The sequence below is a fragment of the Meriones unguiculatus genome, chromosome 1 (assembly GCF_030254825.1).
Source record: "Meriones unguiculatus strain TT.TT164.6M chromosome 1, Bangor_MerUng_6.1, whole genome shotgun sequence".
NCBI classification, from domain to species: Eukaryota; Metazoa; Chordata; class Mammalia; order Rodentia; family Muridae; genus Meriones; species Meriones unguiculatus.
This window is the reverse complement of record NC_083349.1, coordinates 54,650,070-54,676,286: the sequence shown is the minus strand read 5'-3', so window position 1 is coordinate 54,676,286 and position 26,217 is coordinate 54,650,070. Positions and strand designations below refer to the sequence as shown.

Here is a 26,217-nt window from a genome sequence, read left to right as displayed (position 1 = left end):
ATACATGGGAAAGGATCTTCATCAACCCTATATCTAACAGAACCTCCTTCTATAATGCTTTTCTCTGCATAGACTCCTCACTGTTTTCAAACAGAGACCCAAACTGTGACTGCAGAAACACAGCTTACGTGTTCCTCCAACACCTCAGTGTCAGTGTCATCTTCCTCCTGTTTGTCCTCATTCCTCACTAAGCTATTGTAGCTCAGGATTTTTGTGAAGCCCTCTTGGCTGGCTGCCATTTTTCTTTCCTCCCCTTTCAATACTAATTGTCATTCATATTTATGGTATTGTTACTTCAATGTGTATTGAACACAAGTGAAAAGTGAATTTCATATATACCAAAACATTTAATGTACTTAAAATTAAGTTTCATCTTGTCCCATTCAGCTGCTGTCTCCTGAAGTCTCCCTCCCCTCTGATGAGGAAAATGAGGGGAACCCCCTATGCCTTAAGGTAATTAAGATAGTTCTCATGAATGCTGTATTTATTCTGGTGATAATAATATAAGAATTAACAGTTTCCCCACTTTGTTATTCTCTTTATTTCTATCTCCAGATGGAATTTCTTTCTTCTAAGTATGCAAGGACCATTGTTATGCTGAGGAAAGCAAAAAAACTGTACATATCATGTATTTGTATTTAATATCTGAAATTAATTGATCACATGAGTGTCATAGTGAAAGTCTTGTTTTCACAAATAGTAAAAAATTTCTTAACTGTTAAGTGAAGAAATGATTGCAAACATAACATGTAATTAATAAATAAATCCTGTAAACATGAAAAAGTAGTATAATTTACAATAATGTTGTTTTTAAAAGAATATAGTTGGTATAATGGAAAATAAATGGGTTAACAGAAATTGCATGGAAATGGACTTTTGAAATAGTAAAATTCCTTTTTCTACAACTGCCTGCCTAAATAGAAATAAGTTTCTAAAGACTACAAATTCTAAATACTTCCTAGATTAAAAATTATCTCAGGTAGACTCAGGAGTAATGCTTATTCTTCAGTGAGGTGAGTTTACACCTCTGTACACCAGAATTAGATTTATCAGAATAAACTAAAGTAAATTCAAGAAGTTGCCTGCTCTAATAGCATGACAACATAGAGGTACAACAAGGCAAAAGATGCTAGAGGTGCCTGACACAGATCACCTCCCAAGTAACACAGTCAGTGATCACCTTTTAAAATAATATTTTGTGTTATTTTATTTTATGTATATTGCTGTGAGGATGTCGTATCACTTGGAACTGGAGTTACAGACAGTTGTAGGCTGCCATATGGGTGCTGGGAATTGAACCTGCATCCTTTAGAAGAGCAGAGTGTGCTCTTAACCACTGAGCCATCTCTCCAGAACCCCACTAATCAGATTTTAATTGCTTTTCCTACATCCACAGACTTTCAGTCATCCTTCTCACTATGGCCAGTGGCACAGAAGATAAGGACTGAGACTTCTCTAAGAATAACAACACTCAGGACACTAACACTGACTTTCCAGCATCCCACAGGATTGCTGTGACTCACCACCTGTGTTCTCACCTGTGACGTGTGGGTGCTTCAGCAGGAGCAGGAGAGCATATCTCAGTGTTGTGCTTGTTGTCTCTGTCCCAGCACCAAATAAATCAGTCACAGTCGTTGCCAAATTGTCAGCTGTAAATATCGAGTGCTGATTGTGGTTTTCCTAAGAATTGTTTGATGCAGTTAGCTGGTAAATTCTTTACTAGCACATCTGATAACAATGTCTCTACAACCTCACACCGTTTTCTATTGTTGCCAATAAAGAACTAGAAAGTATAGTTCGAGAACAAATTAACACTGTCCTGCAGAGACAGGCACAGAGATTCTAAATTTCATTTTCTACACAGAGAAGCCCCAAATTGATAGAGTCAAATGCCTTTGACTTTTTCACACTACCCTTAATATATGGACCTTTGTTTTTAATGAATAATCAAAAATTTTTGGTTTACATCATTTTAAGAATTAAAGATTTTACATTGTACACATTTAAATGTAGACGCTCCCATAAATCCAAATTTTTGGCAAACAAAAAACAAGGATTATCAGAAAGGAATACTACTGCAGACTCCCAATAAAGTTGAACCTGAAAAGATTAAAAGTACAAATATCTAGAAAAAAATAGGGAACAAGGGTAGGTTCACAAAGGTGAGGTGACCTGGCCTCATTCCATATGGGAGTCTGCTAGTAACATGGTCTAGATAGGGAAGAATAAATGGAGCATACAAACTATAGCATGAAGACAAAGTAATGGCTCTCATGGGATAAAGGAGAGAGTAAGTATAATGCATTTGTCAAAGCAATGAATAAAGCTGAGGAGAGTCCAAAATGGGGTGTCATCGTGGATACAGCTATGGACATTCAGTCAGGGTATCACTCAGACACATTTCCTGACTTATGAATTTGTAACACAAAAGTGTCTACTGCTGTGAAATAAACACTACTAATATTAGTAAATTAAGTAGTACTATTTTGTCTCTGCTCGACAGACACACTCCTCTCCCTCTGTAACATGAACTTCATGTCATTTACTTTTATTGCTGAAATTCATTTATTTCATTTATTATTTTTCTGGTTGATAGTTGTAGAAAATCATGAGAAGTTATACATTCTCATTTTCCCCTTTCTTATGATACACTAGGCCAGACCAGGGGAAAACAGATGGGAGGAAATAGAAAGAACATGCCTTCTTCAATCCTAATTCTCAATTTCAGACACAAAACTATGGCCTGAAAGGAAAATCAGACCTGAGGACATGATTTTATGAATATCATTTTATAAAGCCAGGTCACATCCAATTGTCTATTTTCTGGCTAGAAGGACAGGACCTAACATTTGTGGCAGGATGTACATTCTATGAAAATGAAAATATCCACCAGTTGACCCTGCACAGGAAAACTTCACAAGCTCGTGCTCTATCATAGTAATAGTGTTTGGTCTTGTTTTTAACTCTTCTATTACCCATTTAACATTCTAATCATTGAATGTTGTACACAAGACAATAACCACGTGCCTTATATGCACAGTTTTCTAAGTCTTCACAGTCTGTGCAAGAAATCATTGTGTTGGACTCAAAGTATGGACTCTAGAAGCTTATCACATACTCTGCCTTCTGATTCATTGCCAGCCAAATCTTATTTAAATGATCCGTGTGATCTTGAAAGGTTTTATCTTAAACATTCTTTAGAAGATCTTCCTCTCAGTCGACATTACAGAAAAAATTTTGGTGTATAAAGGCCAGAATTAGAACTCAAGACAGTCATTTCAGGTAAATTCTTAAACGATACTAAGCTTTTACAGTTATGTTAAAGTGAATATAGATAAAGAGTAACAAAGTTAAATCAAGAGCCGATAAACACTATAAACTGCCTTAAAACCCCTAAGGAAATAGAAGCAGCCATCAAATGTCTCCCAAACAAAATAAAAGACCAGGGCCATATTATATAACCTTATATATAATAAAATATAATATGCACAATGTCAGTATTACGGGCACATATTTCACATAATTAGTACTTTTCTTCAGCAAATAATAAAGGGACTCTCTTACCTTCTCATTTGTGCCAAACAAAATTATATAATTATCTTTAGTGATTGTTCATGGGTATTCAATATGAGGTATTGGTGACAATAATATTAAGACTGATTTATATTTGCTTTTTGATTGGCTTAATTTGGTTGTGTAACTTTCTAGTTCATTTGCCATCTTGCAAAGGAAACCCCTTTCCTGTTTGAGTCAGATTTATTTCACTGAATGCAAAAATAATCTTGCTCACAGCAGCTTGTCCTGGGCTGTGAAACTTCCTCCTCTGTCTGTTACCCTTAGTCTAGAAGAGCCTGAACTTCCTCCCAGGCCCATAGCTTCCACACCCCAATGTTATTAATCCCCCCTCACCTTTGGACCTCACCCTGTGTCAGATCTCATCCCTACTCTGACTCTGGATCCTTAAGGGCCTTATCTCTGGTCAGATCAAGTTACCATCCTGGGTCAATAAAAATGTGACGATCACAAGGTACTGAAGTACTTTCTGGTTGGTTTCAAAGTCTATAGCAGGGAATTTCATACCCAAAAATGTATTTGTATTAACAGGCCCAAGGACAGAGAAGTCATAGACCCTAGGATACAATTTATTGATGTTATTTTGCTAAATGATAATATTGTCAACCTGCTATCTAAATGTTTATGTTTATCCCCATAAACCTGAGCTGTAATAAACTTAGGTCAGAGAAGCTTCATTTTTCAGAGATTAAAAGTCTATCCAGAGAGGTGTAACTGGTCAAAATGCTGAAAATAAGAGACCGGGTATTCAGCCCTAAATTTAACACCTTTATTAGCCTTATCTTTCTTTTAAGGTTTATGGAACAATGTGCAAGAAGAGGTAGAAAACATGTAAGAGCGAGAGGGTGAGAAGAAGAGCTGTGAACCGCAACCTTCTGGAGAGGAGCAGGCTCTTTCCCTAATGAACTCACTGCAGCTGTGGTTATCTACACAGGACCTGAATAAAATCAGCCTATTCCAACTTCCAGCAGCGATGGAGGAAGGCTACCCAGGTCATCCTTTATACTAAAAATCTATTAGCAAATGTAAACCCCTGAAGAAAGGAAATCTTTCTTTGGAAGGCATGGCTCCTGAGAGGTTTCCCATGATACAGTGCTTGCCATTATTCCTAAGCAAATATACAGAGCACCTCCTGGAATTAGTGGGCTATTGGGATTTAAAGAAGAAGAAGAAGAACAGAAGGAGAGCATGAACTTTGGAGAGAGTTGATACAGGAGAGATGGAGAGGAAATGTGGGGTGAATATAACTATGTCTCATTTTATATCTGTATGAAATTCTCAAGAATATTCGTTAAAGAAAATTTCTTTAAAAAGAAAAAAAACGGTCCTTTTAAATATATCTGCCATAAAAGATATGTTGCGTACACTCAGTGATTAAGGAATTAAACAATAAATTAATGACACATTAAAAAATAAAAATCCTCATTAAGTATAAACTTATGGAAGAATAAAAAATGTTAACATTATCTTTTTATATTAAATACTTTTTTCTGTTCCAAAATGTTTAATGCATAAAACAATAACTAAAAATAAATACTATGGGATGATCCAAGATGGCAGCGCTAAGAGGATACTGTGCCTGATGAGCAGGACAGCAGTGAGTGACTACACTGTGACCAAGAGACAGAACTCTGGGCCCTAAAAAACCGTGATTGTGTTTCCCAGGTGAGAGGAAACCCCATAGTGCAAGAAGCGATCGGGTTCAGGTCACCCAATTAAGCCCCAGAAGAGTTCCCCAGTCCCGGTAGGTGCTCAGTTGCCAGTCCAGAGCCACATGCCTACATGCTCTGTTCACCCTCCCAGAGTGAACTGTGGGCACCATAACATCAGACACAGGGATTTCCAGTAGAGAAAAAAACCCCATGGTGAAGGAAGCAATTGGATTGACTTCAGATCACCCGGACAATCCCTGGAAAAGTTCCTGGGGTCCGGCAGACTTCCCGTGTGACAACTCACCTTCCCAGATGTAACTGTGGGCCACAGGGCACCAGAGATGGGTGTCTCTGTCAGGTGGAGACCCCACAGTGAAGGAAACAAAAGATTCGACCACAGGGCACTCAGTTGATCTACCTGTCCCCCAAAAAGAATGTTCTCAGGGAAAAGTTCCCAGGTTCCTGCAGGCCCGCAGTCACCAGCATGGCTACTCACATGCACCAGCGTGCTCTACTCACCATCCGAGACTCTAAAACACTAGTCCAGACTGTGTACTCTAAAACACCACAGACTGGGTCTCCCTTTGGGGAGGAAACCACACATTGAGGCAAACATATGGTCTGCCTCAGGACACCCAACTCTGGAAAAGTTTCTGGGCTCCTGCAAGCTCCAGGCTCTAGCCTCCTACTGCATTCACCTCCCACTGATTTACACTTGGGTACTGGAGCACAGAACTCCAACCTCAGACCTACAAAATCCTGGGATCCATGGGATCAGTCCCATACACTGAAACAAGGCACAACCTGTCGCCCTAGCTAAAATGACCAAACTGCTGGGTTCCCTGATTCTCCAAGAGAGCTGCACCCAGCAAACATAGTGTAAGAGCAGCAGCAGCAGCCCACTGAACTCAGAGCAAGAAACAAAGTGGCAGGGCAGCTGTTTCCAGGACTTTTCCTGGTGAGAGAAGAGTGCCCCTAGCTACCAATGACTACAATTACCACACAGGTCCATAAGCCTGAGGTGAGCTGTGACAATTCCTGAAAAACATAGCCATTCAGTTAACCATACCCAAAAAGCTGAGGAGGCCTCCTTCAGGAATCACCATCTTCCTGCCAAGGGGATTCTCCCCATGCAAGGATTCCAGGTACCAGAAACTAACAGCCAATACCTGAAACCAGTAGATGGGTAGAAGCAAGTGTAAAAGCACAACCAACAAAAGCCAAAGCCACATGGTCTCTCCAGAACCCAGTTATGAAGGGGCAAGCAGCCCTGGACACCTTTCATAAGTGAAATTGAAGGAGATGACCTTATATCTATGCTTATTAAGAGATTAATGGAGGAAACAAATAAAATGTGTAGGAAGATAAAGTTAAACAGATTATTGCCATTCTTAAGGAAATATAGCCAAACAGTTTGTGGCCTTCAGAGAGGAAATAATTAAGTACTAAAAGAAATAAAAGAAACAGAGTAATGTTCAAATAAACAGGTGAAGGAACTGCAGGAAAAACAGGAAAATGCACTCAGATAGGTAAAGGAAATCAACAAAACAGCTCAAGATCTGAAGATAGAATTGGAAAAATTAAAGAAACACAAATGGAGGAAACTATGGAGAGGAAGAACTTAGGGAAGAAAACAGGAACTACAGAGGTAAGCATAACCAATAGACTACAAGAGATAGAAGAAAGAATCTGAGGTGTGGAAGATAGAATGGAAGAAATAAATGAATCCATCAAAGATGTTAAATCTAAAACATTCCGGACACAAACTGCTTAAATAATCCAAGACAACACGAAAAGACAAAACCTAAGAATAATTAGAATTGAGAAAAAGAAGATTCTTGTTGCCAAGGCCCAGAAAATATTTTCAACAAAATCATAGAAGGAAATTTCCCCAACATAAAGGAGAAGCCTATAAGAATACAAGAGGCCTACAGAAGACCTAATAAATTAGACCAGAAAAGAAAATTCTCCCACCACATAATAATCAAAACAGTAAGTACACAGAACAAAGAAAAAACACTAAAAGCTGAGAGGGAAAAAAGCCAAGTAACATATAATGGCAAACCCATCAGAATCACACCTGACTTCTCAACAGAGACTATGAAAGCCAGAAGGGCCTGGACAGATATCATGGAGAAACTAAAAAAAAAAAAAAAAAAAAAAAAAAAAAAAAAAAAAAAAAATCACAGATGTCAGCCCAGGCTATTATACACAGCAAGATAGTCATAGATGGAGAAAACAAGATATTCAACATTCAACGACAAAAGAAAATTTAAAGAGTACCTACCTACAAATCCAGTGTTACAGAAGATAATAAAAAGAAAAATACAACCCAGGAAAGCTAGCTACAGTCAGGAAAACACAAGAAATGAATAATTTCACTACAGCTTTGCTAAAAGTAGCCAAGCACACAAACACACCAACATAGCCAACAGCAAAATCAAAGTATTTAACAGCCACCAGCCATTAATCTCTCTCAATATCAATGGACTCAGCTCTCCAATAAAAAGAATAAAAAGATACAAACTAACAGAATGGATGAATAAATAAGACCCAGCAATCTGATGCATACAAGAAACAAACCTAAGTCACAAAGATAGACATTACCTGAGAGTAAAGGGCTGGAAGTTGGTTGTCCAAGCAATTAGACCCGAGAAACAAGCAGAAATAAACATTCTAATAACTATCAAAGTAGATTTTCAACCAAAATTAATCAAAAGAGATGGGGAAAGTCATTTCATACTCATCAAAAAAAATTCCACCAAGAACACATGACAATTCTGAACATCTATGCCCCAAATACAAGAGCACCCATATTTGTAAAAGAAACATAAATAAAACTAAAACCACACATACATTCCCACACATTAATTTGGGAGACTTCAACACCCCACTCTCAACAAAGGACAGGTCAACAAAACAGAAATTAAACAAAGAAACAATGACTCTGACAGAAGTCATGAATCAAATGGACCTAACAGATATCTACAGAACCTTTCACCCATACACAAAAGAATTTACCTTCTTCTCAGCACCACATGGACCCTTCTCCAAAATAGACCATATAGCTGGTCATAAAGCAAGCCTCAACAGATACAAGAAGATTGAAATAGTCCCTTGTATCCTATCTGAACACCATGGACTAAAGCTGGACCTCAACAACAACAGAAATGGCAAAAAGCCTACAATCACATGGAAACTGAACAACTCGTTACTCAGTGACAGCTGGGTCTGGGAAGAAATAAAGAAGGAAATTAAAGACTTCCTAGAACTCAATGAAAATGAAGGCACAACATATCAAAACTTATGGAACACAATGAAAGCAGTGCTAAGAGGAAAGTTCATAGCGCTAAGTGCCTTCAGGAAAAAAATTCGAAGTATCTCATACAAGTAATTTAATAGCTCACCTGAAAGCCCTAGAAAAAAATAAAGAAGCAGATACTCCAAAGATAAGTAGACAGGTGGAAATAATCAAACTCAGGACTGAAATCAATAAATTAGAAACAAATAAAACAATTCAAAGAATCTATGAAATCAAGAGCTGTTTCATTGAGAAAATCAATAAGATAGACAAACCCTTAGCCATACTAACGAAAAGGCAGAGAGACACTATCCAAATCGACAAAATCAGAAATGAAAAAGGGAACATAACAACAGACACTGAGGAAATCCAAACGATCATTACTTCAAAAACCTATACTCCACAAAATTTGAAAATGTAAATTAAATGGATTATTTTCTTGATCAATTCCATTTATCAAAGCTGAATCAGACCAGGTTAATCAATTAAATAGTCCTACATTCCCTAAGGAATTAGAAGCTGTCATTAAAAGACTCCCCTCCAAAAAAACCCCCAGGGCCAGATGGTTTCAGTGCAGAATTCTAACAGACCTTCAAAGAAGAGCTAACACCAATATCTTTCAAACTATTCCACAAAATAGAAACAGAAGAAACATTACCAAGCTCATTCTATGAAGTCGTAGTCACCTTGATACTTAAACCTAACAAAGACCCGAAAAAAAAAAAAAAGTATTTCAGGCCAATATCCCTTATATACATTGATGCAAAAATATTCAACTAAACACTTGCAAACTGAATCCAAGAACACATCAAAGATATCATCCACTATGACCAAGTAGGCCTCATCTCAGGTAGGCAGGGGTGGTTCAATATCCAGAAATCCATCAATGTAATCCATCATATAAACAAACTGAAGGAGAAAACCCACATGATAATTTCCTTAGATGCTGAAAATGCATTTGACAAAAATCCAACACCCATTCATGCTTAAAGTCTTGAAGAGATCAGGGACACATGGCACTTACCTAATCAGTGTAAAGGCGATATACAGCAAGCCTATAGCCAACATCAAACTGAACAGAGAGAAACTTAAATCAATCCCACTGAAATTGAAACTGAAACAAGACAAGGCTGCCCACTCTCTCTGTATCTCTTCAACATAGTACTTAAAGTCCTAGCTAAAGCAATAAGAGAATTAAAAGAGATCAACGGGATTCAGATCAGAAAAAAAGAAGTCAAAGTATCGCTATTTGCAGATGATACGATAGTATACCTGAGTGACCCCAAAATTCTACTAGGAAACTCCTATAGCTGATAAACACCTTCAGCAAAGTGGCTGGATACAAAATTAACTCAAAAAAAAAAAAAAAACACAAAAAACCTCCTCTATCTATGGACCTGGAGAGGTGCATAGGAGATGAGGGAGGGAGAGGAGGATTCGGAGCTGTAGAGGGAGGGGACTACAGCTGGGATACAAAGTGAATAAACTGTAATTAATGTAAAAAATGGAACTCTTAAAAAGATCAGTAGCCCTCCTATATAAAAAAGACAAATGGGCTGAGAAAGAAATTAGGGAAACAACACCCTTCACAATATCCACAAAAACATAAAGTACCTTGGTGTGACTTAAATGAAGCAAGTCAAAGATTTGTGTGAAATAACTTCCAGTCTCTGAAGAAAGAAATAGAAGAAGATATAAGAAGATGGAAAGACCTCTAATGCCCAAGGCATGGCAAGACTAACAGTAAAAATGGCCATCTTACCAAAAATAAATACTATGCCTGTACAATGTGTTATGTAAATAAAAACTTAAAACCACATTATGAGGGTGAATTTGGGAAAGCAGTTAAAAACATAAAATACAAAACTTATTGAACACAATATGTCATACACTATGACATGATTGGAATTAGTTTCCCATTTACCTGTCCTTTGTATTCTCTTCCTTCACAGCTAGATTGCTTTTTTTTTCCATTAGAAGATAAATGTCAATGTGTTCTAGTTAACAAATCCCCCTTATGTTTTCTTGGGTTTGTATTGTTTGCACACACACACATAATAAATATTCAAGTTGTTTTTCAAATGGTACTGCCCTGAGTATTTGAAGATCTCTGGCAAATATTTGAGTATTCATAGAATAAAGAAATAATTGAAAAATAGAAGAAATAAGTTTATATAAATTCTTTACCTGCTTTGATTTAATCAGGTAATAATCAATAAAGTCCCGAGGATTTGTGACATCCAATGATTCTTGATGTTCTTTTATTTTCTCCAAAAGGTAGCTTTTAATATGGTCAAGATTTTTAGCTACTGTGTTATGACTTCCTGGGCAATAATCAAGGAGAATAGGGAAAGCATTGCAGAACTACAAAAAAAAAAAAAAAAGCCAAAATCCAAAAAATTATTAAGTGAATAGGGTGTTATAAAGAAATACATACAGACTAAAATAGAGCAATTCAGATTTATAATCCCATATGTGACAGATGTCCACCTTGAATAGGAGGTGATTCATTTTTATATAGAAATTTTCTATGCTGGTAGTTAGATTTGAGGAAGAAAACCCTGCCCAAATGATCAAAGTTCATAACTGACTTCTCCACATTCAAGAATAATTCAATTCTGCCCTATAAATTAGAAATGTCATATAATATATATTATTGTATTTTATGCGTTTTAGGTGCCAGTAGAAGTTAATATAATTGACAACTTGATTCACTGCAGAAAGGTAGTATCTGCAGCCTTTTTCCTATCATCTAACCTCTTACATGGAATGAGTAGGAGGAAGTGAGTAGACCTCTAAAGAAGCCTTGAAACCACTTGCACAGTTAGTGAATGTTTCTGGTGCACACACCATAAAACCATTCATCTCGTAATGTCTTCCTGTTCCCTTGTGAGCCAGGATCCAAACAGAAGCAACAAATATCTGGAGGAATTCAGTGCTTCCTGGTACGTCATTACCCCAAAAATTCTTTAGCAGAAGGTCCTCTGTCAAAGCTAAGATATTTATGCCAAATACTGTAAGGAAGATGGACTTAATTGTTCACAGTACTAGTACTTGTGGGTAGTGCAAGAATGTTTTATGAGTGACTACTTGTCTTCTCAAAATGAAGTAATTTACTTAAACAGCTCTCTGTAGGTCAATAAGGAAATCATCTGATAGGGAGCTAAACAATTTGAGCTAACCTAGCATTTGCTCTTTGTTTTTCTATTTGTTTAGCAAAGGACATAGACCTCCATTCCAAAGATCCTTATTCTGTCATCTCACCATTAGTAATTTACATGAGGAAAAAATTGGCCAAAAGTTTTTGTTTTGTTTTGTTTTGTTTTCGTTGTTGTTGTTGTTGTTGTTGTTTGTTTGTTTTTTCCTTAGGAGGACCAGAACTTGGCTTTACCTGCAACCAGGGGGAGCTCAGAATCTTGACATTTTCATTTGTTTTTTCCAGGAAGTTAAGAAAATCCTGATCTTTGTAATCAAAACGATTCTGGAAAATAATGGAGCATATGACGTTGCAGGGAGCACAGCCCAGGATGAAGGTGGGGTCACAGGGTGCACCTGAAAAGTTGGAAACAATTTTAAGTACATATCAAAAGCACTGTCCTTGTTAACATGTAAAGACACTGAACTGTTGAGGGAACAATGGAAGGATTTGGAGGAACAGAAACCTCCCAACAAGACCAACAGAGACAACTAACCCAAGCCCAAGGCAGCTCTCAGAGACTCAGACATCAACTAAGGAGCATGGATGGTCTGGACTTAGGACTCCTGCACATATGTGGCCAATGGGAAGTTTGATCATCAAATGGACTGTGTGGCAAGTGAAGGGGCTGTTTCTCACATGGACACTATTGCCTGTTTTAGATCACTTTCCCCTGGCAGGGCTGCCTTGCAGACTCAGGGAGTGAGTATATGTTCAGTCCTGATTTGACTTGATATGCTGGAGAGGGTTGATATGGGGGGAAGGGACTTTCCTTTTCTAGGTGAGAAAAGGAGAAGGGAGGAGTAAAAAGGGGACTGGACTGCGTGGGGGAAGAGAGGTTGCAGGGGAGAGGGGACTTGGAGGAGAGGAGAAAGGGGTCAAACTGTGGGATGTATACTAAATAAACTGAAATTTAAATTTTTAAAAATATTCTAAGCACTATTCTACCTGCAATTTCTTCTAACAGCTAAACATTCTGTATATATGGATATTAGAACAAACATGAGGAGGAGAATTCCTTTATTTTACATGAGAAGACATCAAGAACAGACAGTGCCTTGTGTATTTGTTTGCACTAATGAATAAAATGAATAAAACCTTCTTATTTTAAAATAAAATTTCAGGAGGGCAGAATGTAAAAAAAAAAATGCAGACTCCCCTATTCTCATTACAATGTTTCAAAGAATGAATGTTGCTCCTTAAGATGTGAACACTCTACATGACACTGAACCCCAAATACAATGTATGTGAGACTAGAGAAAGAAGAATGATGGGAATAAAAAGGCCAGAAAAGAAAAGATGGGGGATGATCATAGTCAAAGTACATGACACAGTAGTGTGAAATAGTGTTTAAGAAGTCCTCATTGGGTACCATGAGTAGACATCAACAGCATGTAATGTAAAAGATGTAACTGGTCATCGTGGTCAATCAAAATTCCCCATTAATATATTTGGGTAAAGTTGATATCCATAGGTTTGGGAATATTTTTAAATTATCATCAAAGTAATGTGATAAAATTGCAATGATGTCTGAATTTTTTGTTTCACATTGGCCATGTCTATGCTTTTTACAAATAAGAAAATAGAAGAACATTTCTTTTTTATGTGCTTTCTATAGAAATTTCTGTAATTAAATATTAGTATTGTTTATATGTAAGGAGATTACAAAATTATAACTATAGTTTCCAAATAAAAATCACTTTAATTTTAATATGCTTAGCAAATTGTTACATTTGTAATTAAAGAGAAATTCCAGAATATGTTGGTGGTATGCCAAGCTTTTAAACATTACCATATTATAATCTTTCAGAAATGTATTCTTTTTAGCAAAGAAGATAATGGGTAATCTTTTGGGATTTTTCTTGGTATGCACGTCATTCACAGATAAAATCTGATTTTCAGTCTTTTCTTCACTTTATTTTGAGAAAAGAACTTAAAGAAACAGTCCTTCAGAATTTAAGCAAATAAACTGAGTCTCCCCTGACAGGTACTTCCTAAGTAAGTAGCATTTTCTTTTTTTTTTTTTTTCAATGCAGTTTATTCAGGAACCTTGAACAATCCTCGGACCCTGGGGAAAGCCAGCCCACAGCTTAAATAGCCTCTGGGTAGCCAACCCAGGCATGCCATGTGGGCAATGCAGATAGGTCCACATACATGGAAGCAAGCCAGATCCTCAGCCTTAGCCAAATGTGGAATTGTTCGTGACAGAGAGCACTCACCATCCGGAAGGTGGAAGGCGGAAACCAGCTCCATCTTTAAGGCATAGCATTCTGCAGCTCTCTACAGTTCCCCCTTTTTGTTTTAGATGCATCAGGCAAGAGTAGAGGTCTGATCTCTGATATTAGAAATAAATTGGGACTTTGTACCGATGTTCGTTTGGGTGTCATCCACCCAAAGAGCATCAGACCCGTCTGATACCTTTTTCTCAGAGGCGGGACCTGGGGCATCAACCCGCATGCAACCAGACATGCTCTTCTCTGGGTCCAAAGCGGCTGACCCTGAGTGCAGTGTAAGTAGCATTTTCAATGGCCGCAAAGTAATATCTCTCCATCCCCTAAATCCAAATAATGACTGTGGAGAGAATTTATTGACAGGACAGAAGGCAGAACTGTAATACACTTTGAGAACGATGAGATAAAGTGTTAATGAAAATAGTTCAAGTTCAGTTAAACTACTGATTTCATTAGGTTTGTGTTTTTAGCAGATTGATGTCACATGTAATTCCTTAAATACATAAATCACAACATAAGAAGAAATCATGATAATTTTTGAAATCATGATAAAACTCTATTACACTCGCCTAAATAATTAAAAAATGTATTGAATAACTACTACTCAAAACTGTGGACATGATCCTTCAGGATACCTTGGAACATCAGTGAAGTTAGGGAGACCAATGTAGTTCAACAAAATGAAAAGAAATTCATCTGGTTTGGGCCCCATAAGTGTAGATGAAATCACTACCACCATTATCAGTAGCAATTTTTCTCTGATGAAATGATTAACAATATACAAGTAATAGTTGTACCAAGGATGTAACTCATCAGAAAATTAAAATGAAAGCTGTGTTCATGATATCTGATTCAAAAACAAAAGGAAAACATTTGAAATAGTATAATATCAATAACTCTTCTATACCCAAACCTAGAACAGGATGAAAGAGGCAAAGCACAAAGCTTTCCTCACCATTGGTTCTTCTCAGTTCCTCCACAAGGCACTGGGCCTCTTCTTGAACTCGGTCCTCAATGGTTCTTTTGCCCATGCCTAAATTCCGCAGGGTCATCAGAGAGAAGCGCCTTATTTCTTTCCATCTGTTTCCATGGCTGAAAATGATTCCTAAACAAATGAGAACAAAAACTACAAAGTGATTTCCAGAAGAGAAGGACCATCTGAGAACACACAATAACACAGAGGCCCAACCTGAGCTCCAGAAGCAAGTCTGGCGTTTTCTTTATATTTTCTTCCTCACCATAACTACTACCCAGCTCACACATGAATGTACACATTTACTTACCAAGGCCTTTATTAATATTTTCAGCCACAGGGAAGCTTCCTCTTCCAGAAAACTCCTCCCCATGATCAATCAGGGCTTCCTTCACTGCCTCATAGCCATGCAACACCACAGTGGGCTTCATCCCAAAGTACAGAGTGAACACAGGGCCATAGACTTTTGAGAACTGGGAATTGGAAAGCAAAGCAATGGGTAATTATTACTTGTAAGTGTGTCATGTGATGGCCCAGGTAGTTGATGCTTAGATTATAGTAAATTGTCACATCAAAATAGTTAGCTGGTTTCTGGATCATTTTTCAAAGAGAAACTGAGGAAAGAGTTTTCCACATTAATTTTTGGCCTGATTTGCTAATGAATAAAAGACTCAGCATTGGGGGCTGTTTGATGTTGTTGTTATTATTTTTTTAAGCACTTGATGCCTGGGAGATTTAATTCCATATTTGCTCAATAGTAAAATAAGTATGAATGCCCAGATAACTGCTTCAGGAACACCTGTAAAGCTTCTCCTGCAGAACTTCATCACACAATGAAGAGTAGAAATCCATACCAAGCAACTGAGGTTCACTCCGTCATTACTACAGACGCGGAGACTGGGTACCACTAAAGCAACACTCAGCATGAGCATAGCTAAGAGAACAGTTTCTTACCCTGGGGCATTCATGTTCCCAGGCACCAAAGAATAAAAGTCAATTTGGAGAGTATCAGATATGCTGTGGACATTGATTGGTTTCCTTTTCCTGTGTTACTACACATATATAGATATTTTCTGTTGATAAAATATTATTTACAGAACTTCAGTACCACTGACAAATGTCAACAAAGATACATGTCTAAAATGTTGCCTGAATTGTTAAATGATATGATGTGTTCTTTACCAGAAAATTTTAGCAATGAATTATGGGAAATTGAAATAAAATTTCAAAGATGGGAAGAGGTATGCACAACTTTTGCAATTTTGCAAATTTTATTATAATACACAAAGATGCAAAAGTTCTCTAATTCACAATAGAAATTGCTAAATTTCTGATGGGGACGAACCTGAAAACCCTGAAGGTGCACGCAATTTTAAGGTGTTTTTAATTAGTTACATTTCATTAACTCTGTGTCCCAGCTGTAACCACTCCCTCATTCCCTCCCAAGCCCTCCCTCCCTCCTTCATCTCCTCCCTGCCCCTTTCCAAGTCCACTGATGGGGGAGGTCCTCCTCCCCTTTCATCTGACCCTGTTTTATCAGGTATTTTCAGGACTGCAAAGTCCTCCTCTGTGGCCTAGCAGGACTGCTCCTCCCTTGGGAGGTGGGGAGGCTAAAGAGCCTGCCATTGAGTTCCTGTCAGAAATCGTCCCTGTTCCCCTTACTATGGGAAAGCAATTGGTTACTGAGCTACAACGGGCTTCTTAAGATCATTGATTACAACATTATTTTGACCATTCATGAAAATGTGAATACAAATAACATTATATAGACTATACAGGTTATACTTAAGAATATATACATACACACAAACACACACACACACACACACACACACACACACACACACATATATATATATATATATATATATGCATGTAACAACAATAAAAAAAGAAGCCATGAATTTGAAGAAGAAAAAGGAGCAGCATATGGGAGTGTTTGGAAAGACTAAAGACAAGAGGGAATATATACAATATCAAAATAATAATGTCATTGTATTCTAATCTCAAATTTTTAAAAATAAAGAATAGCTCAATGTATCTTTGCAAAATACTGGAGAAGCATAAGGCATACTTACGTTGGTTAAGGATTGTCTGATGTCCTTCACATCTATCTGGAGAATATTGCCAATAATTGGGAGAGGTGTGGGGCCAGGAGGGAGCTTCCCTCTCCCTGAGCTCTGTCTCCAGAGTGAGAAGAGAAGCAGACAGGAGAGAGTGAGCACCAGGAACGTGAGCAGATCCATGGAGCCTCTTCTCACTAACACGACTGAGATCAGGCAGCACGGAGCTTTTATCATGTGGCTACAGAATCAATATGACAAATTAACTGACTAATCAGATAAACGTTCTTTAATCTCTCTTTTGAGTGAACTTTATCCTAGTGACAAAGACAAAAATAAGATGTTCTTCATGCCTGTTCTTGTTAATAGGTACACATAAGGGATTCTTTGTAATACAAACCAAGTATTGTAATTTAAAAAGCAAAGCTGATGTTTAGATGGTGTCACTATTCTTGAAAGTGTTAAGGTTGATAATTGAGTAGAAGAATATTCTTAAAATTCTATTACATTGATTCCAATGATTCTGAGATTAGTTACCAGGTAAGGATTTTTGACATTATGGATATTTTGCATGCTATGAAATATGTTTGTTTTCAAGCAAAGTCTCATAATGTACCTTACTAATCATGTGCTTTATCTCCCTGAGGTTACAAATCTATGTACACAACACCATGCCCATGCTTACCTGGATATTTAAAATATTTATTAGTTATCTTAAACATTTGCACATGCATTCTCAATAAGAATAGCCTTATCAGTACATAATAGACTCAGAGAAATACAACTAAATAAAGTTTGGCTTGTGTTCCTGGACATCTTGACTGAAAGACCATACATTATTCTGTCCCAGAACCCCATATAACACAAGTCATGGAAAGACAAGACTGATGTTATTTGTACTAATGGTGAAAAGAGAAACAGAGGAATTGTCAGTATTGCACAGCTCACTGAAAGAAACAAGTAAAATTCAGTGAGATTTTCTGATGGCCTTAGTTATTCACTGTGGCTTTATAGCAAATACTTTTCCATTGAAAATAGATTCTTTTCTCATGACACAATTCTCATCACAATTCTCTAATTGTTAAGAAGAAAAAAATTGCTATACAGTAAGGGAGGTGGAATACAGAGCAGTTTCTGTGACTTTAACAACTCATGGGTACTCAGAGATGCTTGAAATCATAGTATAAAATGACCAGAGTAATGGCAAAAGGGACTGCCTCTGACATAATCTGATTGGCCTGCTCTTTGATCACCTCCCCCTGAGGGGGGAGCAGCCTTACCAGGCCACAGTAGAGGACAATGCAGCCACTTTTGATGAGAACTGATAGACTATGATCAGAAAGGAGAGGAGAACCTCCCCTATCAGTGGACTTGGGGAGTGGCATGCATGCAGAAAGGGGAGCGAGGGTGGGATCGGGAGGGGAGGATGGAGGGGCTTATGGGGGCATACAAAATGAATAAAGTGTAATTAATAAAAAATTAAAAAAAAATGACCAGAGTGACCTTTATGGAAGGTGAGGACACAGGATCATAAAGATTCAAATATAAGTGGAATTATATGAATTATTATAATAATAATAGCAAAGTTCAATCAAATGATTGATTTATAAAAATTTCATCATGTTTGCTTTAAATTGACTAAGCAGATATCCCTGTGCTCTCTTGGCACAGAAAATTGTATTTAAATATTTTTTCACAGTATTTCATAAATTATATTACACAGATTCTGTGAATTTTTTTAAATGTTCACAGCAATATTTCTTCCAATTCTTTCTACTTTTCTTGTCTAAGCAAAAAATTTTCCCAATGGGGATTTACAGGTGAGCATTAGAGATTTGGTGCTTTGTCCAGACAGAGATTACAGGTAGTAGATCTAGAATTTGAGCTCTAATTCTACATTTTTTTTCTCCACAAAAACATTCAGTTCCATGGCCTCCACCAATCTTTATTGGCTGGATACTGTGATTCAATGTCAACCTTACTCAGTCACATTCAAAAAGAACATGAGTTAATAATTACATGATCATTTAGGACATGAAGTTCATGAAAGTTTCATTTTAATGATCTTTAGAATCTAGGTAATAATTATATCATCATTTGTCCACCTAAAGGTCAGGTAAGTTCTATTTTAATAATCTTTAGAATCTATTTAATAGGTAGATCATCATCTTTTGTCACAAAGGTTAAAAAAGTTCTCTTTTAGTAATCTTTCAACCTTTGGTGACCCAAAGTATTCTTGCCTTGTTATCTTAGCAGGGTAAACAGAATTTGTTGCTCCATACCTGTTGATCAACATTTCCAGGAAAGCAAAGTTCCTTTTACTGAACATAGGCTAGACTAAAAAGCACAGAACTTTATATTGGAATTTGTATTGAATGTTGGTAAACTCTTAAATTGGTGACATCCAAATGGCTATTTTGCCAAGAGTACTAGATGAAGACAGACCTGTAGGAATGGTTTGAGACATATGTCCTAACCTGTTGTATTTCCCATCTCTGTGTGGCTGCTCAAATCTTGAACTATACTTCACCCACAGAGGTAATCAGTATAATATTCAGCATATCCTTGGTCCTTCCCCAATGCTGAGCTGGCCTCAGAACTTATCTGAGCTATATCGTTAGGATAGTGTACAACATACAGCATTTTTTTCTATTTTATTTTTTAATTTTAATTTTTATTAATTACTTTATTCACTTTGTATCCCCCCATAAACCTCTCCCTCCTCCCCTCTCAGCTATCCATGAGTTCATTGAAAGTTCAAAAGAACAGTTTTTTTTGTTTGTTTTGATTCTTCTGTTTTTATTAAACACCCCATGTTCTTCAGCCTAGAAGAGGGAAGAACAAAATAGAGGGAGAAGACTGCAGTGACCATGAAGGCATCAGTGATAGTGTCATGTTCAGGACATTCAGACAACCCACCTTCACACAACCTCTCTCAGAGAGAGCACCAATGAGGACAGCCTCTTCAGATTCTGATGTTTCCTCAGATAGGTCTCTAGAGAACAGCTTAATAAGCATCCACCATGGAGCTCCTCCTCCCCTGGAGATAGGAATGTCTAGCCCCTCCCTGCATATAGGGAAGATTTAGCTGCATAATTTTGGTACTGATATGTCTGTGGAATGCTATATTGGTTCTGATAAAAGGTATCTCTTTAATTCTTATAGCTAGCAGTATGTGGGTTGTAGAGCTGCCAACACTATTTAATATGCAGCAAGCTCTGTGGTTCATGGGTGCTACTGCTTTAGACATAGTCAAAAGCAGAGCAGAAGACAGAAGGATACGTTGTTCCTGTAGATAAAAATATTACATGAATTTAGATAAGGTTTAGGATGTGATAATCATAAAAATTCTGAAGGGGAAAATGTGCAGTAAGTCTTTTTTAAAATATGAGCTTTTTGTCCCCGCTTAGTTCTGTGACTGCCTGTGTGATTTTCTTCCATCATAGACCTGCTCAGCATTTTCAGAATTAGCTCTGGTCCTGTTAGTGGTTGAGAGTGCCTGCCATGCTCAGGCACATTTCTCTGCTTCCTGAAGCACATGTTATCTTGAAAGATCCTATTGATTAATTGGAACTATTCAGTTGCAAATGGACATGCAACAAAATGGGGGAGAGTGAAAAAACAAGCCCAGGGCTTGATGTTCAGGGGCCATTTTTAGATTTAGAAGCAGCCTGCTGCTCTCTGTGAAATCACTGAGTGTAATTAATGACACACATTCCTTTCTGGTGGTTTTTCTTTTAAGGGTAAACTACTGGTCTCTCTCTTTCTCTTTCTGTTGTTCTGTCCATCTGTTTCCTTTTCTCTCTGTATATGCATGTGTATGTGTGTATATGTGTGAATGTGTGCATATGTGTGTATGCGTGTGAGTGTGTTTGTGTATGTGTGAATGTGCAAGTGGGTGTGTACATGCCCCCACGTCTCAAAGTTAATGACTGTGTTTACGTTGTTAAGTTTCTACCTGGATAGTGTCTGCATTCACCTCTCACAAAGTATCTTCTTTAGTCATTATAGAAATCTGGACTCTCATCTTTAGGCCAGAAACAATAGATCGTGCACTGTTCACATTGCTAACCCTCAGCTTTATTGTTTTCAGTTTTGGAAAAAGCTTTCCAGTTTAGACAGCTTTTCTTTTTGACTGACTCTCTCATTTAAAAAACACGTGGTTAGTCCTCATAAAAACTCAAAATGGAGCAGCTTGCTGTATTGGGTGATTGGGTGGTGTGGTATAAGAGGCAAAACACTCATACTCATCTTTGATGGTCTCTTTGGACTGCAGGCAGGATGCCACTGGTGTTCTGATACCTGACAGGTGATTATGAGCATGGGACCATGACTTGTAGTGGGACCACCTGTCTTCCTTCTCTATGTCTTGTAATAGTCTTCGTTTTAGGGTCAGTGCAGTGTCAAATCAATACTGACTGCTCTGGTCTGCCCTCCCAAACTGTTTTGTGCACAGAATGCCTTGGTCCACTCCAGAAGCAGAACCGACTTTTGCTTTTTCTTCTAAGAATTGTGTATCACATGTGTCAGTGTTTTGGGGGTTTCTTTTTTGTTTGCTTTTTTGTTGTTTTTTGTTCATTACTTCAAAAAAATATAGAGAGAATCAATTTAACTGCTATCCCCTACCTGTGGGCTTACCTGGATAGTCAGTATTAGATCATTGCTGAAATCATCACCCTATATTTTCATGCTATCATGAAACTTTCAGAACAATTTCTTCTTGGGTACATTTGGGGAAGAACACTTTTGTAAGACCAGTATGCATCTCTTTCCATGCATCTAGAAACATAATCCAAAACAGAGGATGCCAACCACCTTACTCTTTGCACTCATCTCCAGAAGACAGTCAGGATTCACAACTCCCTGGTCAGGCTGTAACTCCAGAGGAATAGCCAGGTCCTCTGGAGCTAACAGCATACAGTTTGAATATTCTTGATTTGGGATTTCAAGCAGATGGTATAGAGGCAGTTGATTGTTAATTTTATTTCCATTTGTGAAGTGGGACAAGGAGGGCAGTGTTCATGAGGTAACAGTGCACTTCCATTATCAGGAAATTTTTTGAAGTTTATTATTTATTTATTTATTTTTATTTATTATAATTTATTTACTTTGTATCCCAGCTGTAGCCCCCTCTTTATCACCTCCCAATCCTGCCCGCCTTCCTATTTCTATTCCCATGCCCCTTCCCAAGTCCACTGATAGTGGAGGTCCTTCTCCCCTTCCATCTGACCCTAGCCTATCAAGTTTCATCAGGACTAGCTACATTGTCTCCTCTGTATTCTGGTAGGGCTGCTCCCCACTCAGGAGGAGGTGCTCAAAGAGACAGCCACTGAGTTCATGTCAGAGACAGTCTCTGTTCCCATTACTATGGTGACCATTGGGAGAATAAGCTGCAATGGGCTACATCTGTGCATCTCTAGGTTATCTCCACGAATGGTCCTTGGTTGGACTATCAGTGTCAGAAAATACCCCCCGGGCTCAGATTTTTTTTTTTTTTTTAGTTCTGTCCCTCACCTTGTGGAGCTCCAGTCCCCTCCAAGTCTTTCTATCTTCCCCTTCTTTCGTAAGATTCCCTGCACTCTGCCCAAAGTCCATAAAGGAATTTTTAAACCTTGAACTAACTTCAAGTGCTTAAAAGTAATGGTACAATTACTATAGAAATTGATATGCAGTCAAAAAAAGTCCACCTTCAGTCCTCTATGAAATATATTCATATTTTCTGTGTGGTTGTTTCCTAAAAGATTATGTTCTTTAGGGAGTATGTTATTTTATTCTGTTGTTGCTGTAGTTGTGTTTTAATGACTGATCCACGCAAGGCAACAGCCAAAACACTATATGCAGACACAGGCAGCTTTATTTCTTCGCCCTTCCTCCTTGGACAGAATATGGGTAATCTCTTCCTTCTGGGCCTGGAGCCCCTCATCCTGGTGTGTCAGTGCTTTCTTACTCTTAGACAAGTGAGCCTCAGCCTGGTCAGCCAGGAGGAGCTCCTCGTAGGCCTGGTCTGCCTTGAGCTTGTGGATGTGTTCCATGAGAATCCGCTTGTTTTGGATCACATTCCCTTTGACATTCAGGTACAGGTTGTGATACATACGGTGGTATGTCTTCTTAGATTCATGATCTCTCCTGAGGAGGAGGGGCGGGATCCTTATTCTTCTCATCCAGGCCACCTTCTCAGCCACCTGAGTGTTAGCAGTACCCTTCTGCCTCTATATGCCCACATGCCTGCCCTTCGATCTAGCCACGGTGTTTTTCTGGCATCATGCCCGGATGGACTATCACAGTCTTCCAGATCAGCCTGTCTTTGATCTGTTCGCTGATTTCCTGAGGAGAGTTGGCATTGGTGATCTGGTTGATCTCATTGGGGTCCAGCCAGACCTTCTTTTTGCCACAGTGGGCACTAGAGGCAAGCCTCTTCCTTATCCTGAGCATACTCATTGTTGTGGCTATTTAATTATTTATCTTTTTTTTTTTTTTACTTTTGCCTAAGCTTGATGATGATGATCATGATGAGCATGATGATCATGATGATCATGATTACTATTATTATCAATTTTATACTTTGAATGCCAGTTGTAGCCCCATTCCTCATCTCCTCCCAGTCGAACCTTTCCTCCCTCTCCCTCCCCTATTCCACTACTTTGTACACTGATAAGGAAAGTCCTCCTGCCCTACTGTTTGACCCTAGCCTATCAGGTCCCATCAGGCCTCCTTGGATCCTCTTTTTCTGTGGGCTGGCTAGGTGTCCCCACCAGGTTGAAGGGATCAAGGGGCAGGTAACTGAATTCACTTCAGAGCCTGTCTCTTCTCCTCATGCTAGGGAACCCTCATGAAGACTGGGCTGTTTTTTTACTTCACAAGGTTACAAGGTTTAAGCAAGATAAGCCTATAGTATTTTGTTTTCCTATACTAGCTAGTTACAATCTGTGTTTCCCAAGAAACATGCTTTCTATCCTTTAGTCCTATTTTTGATGCTTTGTGTAGATAAAATAATTAATTATCTATTTTCTATTCATGGATTATCTATTATGGTATATACCAAGACTCAATGATCTCATTTCCATCCTAAAGCAAATGTTTACTTTTGGTCATAAATCTGTCTCAAGCAATTTATATGCTTGACGCAAGAAAGTTCTCAGAGTTACTATCAGTTTTGATATTCTGAAGGGGGTTTAATGTTACCTGATTCAAATCAGGAATTCTATAAAATCATTATCAAGAGTTATAAAATCCTGGACTCGATGATGGCAGTGACCAGTGCACACCCTATCTGAACCTCCAAAACTGGTGAATGGATGGCTGTCTGGAACCAGAACATTCACTTTGAGGCTTCCCAGGGTAAAAGGAACTACCCATGAGCTGGGACAGATTGGATCCAGAGCCCTCCCCTCCCCCACATGGATGTCTCCAGAGACTGAGAGTGGCAAACTCTCAACCCCCTGCACTCTAGGCGGCACATTCCCTGGCTCTGCCAGCAATGGTGGTGCCTGTGGCAGCAGGGGTTTGGGGAGTGCATAACCCCAGTTTAGGGGCCTCCTCACTCTAAAGGCCAAAAGGGGACCCAAATCGGAGAGTAGAAAACTGTGGACCCCCTGAGTTTACTACATACACCTGCCAAGTAAGTTCCCTTTTAGCACACACCTGCAGTGAGTAGGTCTGCAGGAGAGTGCTTACAGAGCCCCAGATCCGGGGTACTTCTACAGTACCCTCCAGATATTGGATCCCTTCCACCCACACCCCCACTCTGGGTAATACAGCGATCCCTGGAACAGTGTTCTTAACATTTAAGGCACTGTGCTGTGGGTCTCCCAATGTAGTCGAGCCAAACAATTCCTGGAGCCAAGATGGTGCAGCCCAGACATATCTGAGTGCTGGGAGCACAGTGCAGGCCTGTGGATCACTGAGCCATTCAGGTTCCTGCATACATGCACTGCAACTGCAAACCACGACTGTACCTCAACCTGCCCTTGAGCTCCTCCCTCACACTCAACCATTCCAGCATGCACACTTCCACCCACACTCTTGCGCTTGCACACACACACCTGCGACTTTACTTACTTAGCTGTATCTGAAACGACAATGCCCACTCTCATACATGTGGACCACTCTCATCTTCCTAAAGAATACTCCAGATTCCAGAGACAGATAAACACAGTCTGCAATACAGGCTTCAGGAATTATAAAATCATATCATATTCATATTCAATCAGCAGGAAATCTGCCCAACAGAGTGAAACAGTTACACTAGAGCATACGCAATGAAGATTTCTCTATGCAATTTATATGAGAAATACAGCAGTGACAAGCATGGAAAGGCCTATCAGCAGCATGAACAACCTGGAGACAAAGTCCCTGGGGCTGTGCCTCACCAGGACAAACACATTTGTCAGCTGTGCAAAATTGGTGGGCTGCATCCAGGAAGTTCACCTGTTTACCACAGGCCCTTTCTGCACCAAAGGCTCCTGGCAGCAAAGCAGGGCACAGCCCCATCCCTGCATGTCTATTCCTCCCTGAGACTTGTCATCACTCTGTTTCTCTGCGCTATGCTCCTGCTTCTGGTCACTGTTCATCTGTTTCAAATACAAATACAGGCAGTGACTCTAGTTCACACTCAACCAAAGAGCTTTCTTAGCTTCCTCCTCTCCACATTCTCCTTTGTGTTGGGGAAGTGGAAGATAAGGTGTGCATGACTAGGTAAATGTTTGAGAACAGGTGAATATGGATGTAGAGGCCAGAAGTAAACTTTGAGTGCTGTTTCTCAGGAATTGTGCATCTTGTTTTGTGAAACAGGTTGTCTCCCTGAGACCTGAGGCTTGGCTACAAGATCCTTTTGTCTCTGCCTCCTAAACACTGATATAACCAGTATATACCCTAATGCCTCAATGTGGAAATATACATTGGAGATGAACTTTGGGTCTTCAGGCTTAAATGACAAAGACAATAGAGATCAAGCTCCTACTCAGCACTCACTCTTTACATGCCCTACTCTTATTATGTGGATCAGCATGAACTTTGAAAACTGATCTTTTGTTTCTACCCTGAACTGTAATGAGAATTTTACCAAGAATTTATCAACCAAAACATATTTTAATCAATGTTTCTTTTATAAATGTGGGTGTCCTTGTATTTGGGGCATAGATGTTCAAGATTGTGATATTTTCCTCGTGGAATTTTCCCTTGATGAGTATGAAGGGTCCTTCCCCATCTCTTTTTATTACTTTTGGTCGA

At 38.6% G+C, this 26,217-nt stretch overlaps 1 protein-coding gene, 1 long non-coding RNA gene and 1 pseudogene across 3 annotated transcripts in view; all 3 read right to left on the bottom strand.

Annotated features, from left to right (window-relative positions):
• LOC110541449 (cytochrome P450 2C26) overlaps positions 1-17,210 on the bottom strand; it is a 36,397-nt gene extending 19,187 nt beyond the window's left edge. The window contains exons 1-6 of one of the 2 annotated variants that reach the window (XM_060389068.1): positions 17,005-17,210; positions 15,237-15,399; positions 14,909-15,058; positions 11,918-12,078; positions 10,714-10,890; positions 1,539-1,680 (exon numbers count right to left, since the gene is read on the bottom strand). In XM_060389068.1, coding sequence (XP_060245051.1) covers positions 1,539-1,680; positions 10,714-10,890; positions 11,918-12,078; positions 14,909-15,058; positions 15,237-15,399; positions 17,005-17,172 — 961 coding nt within the window. In that variant the 5' untranslated portion in view covers positions 17,173-17,210. The remainder of the gene's footprint in view (positions 1-1,538; positions 1,681-10,713; positions 10,891-11,917; positions 12,079-14,908; positions 15,059-15,236; positions 15,400-17,004) is intronic. The other variant, XM_060389074.1, reaches the window with a different exon arrangement.
• LOC132655805 (uncharacterized) lies at positions 13,405-14,902 on the bottom strand. The gene is made up of 2 exons (XR_009593664.1): positions 14,141-14,902; positions 13,405-14,057 (listed from the first exon to the last, which is right to left on the bottom strand). It is a non-coding gene; the product is annotated as an uncharacterized LOC132655805 (long non-coding RNA).
• A 5,610-nt stretch (positions 17,211-22,820) lies between the features above and the next one.
• LOC110541450 (large ribosomal subunit protein eL19-like) lies at positions 22,821-23,427 on the bottom strand (annotated as a pseudogene).
• Between the last annotated feature and the right edge of the window lie 2,790 nt (positions 23,428-26,217).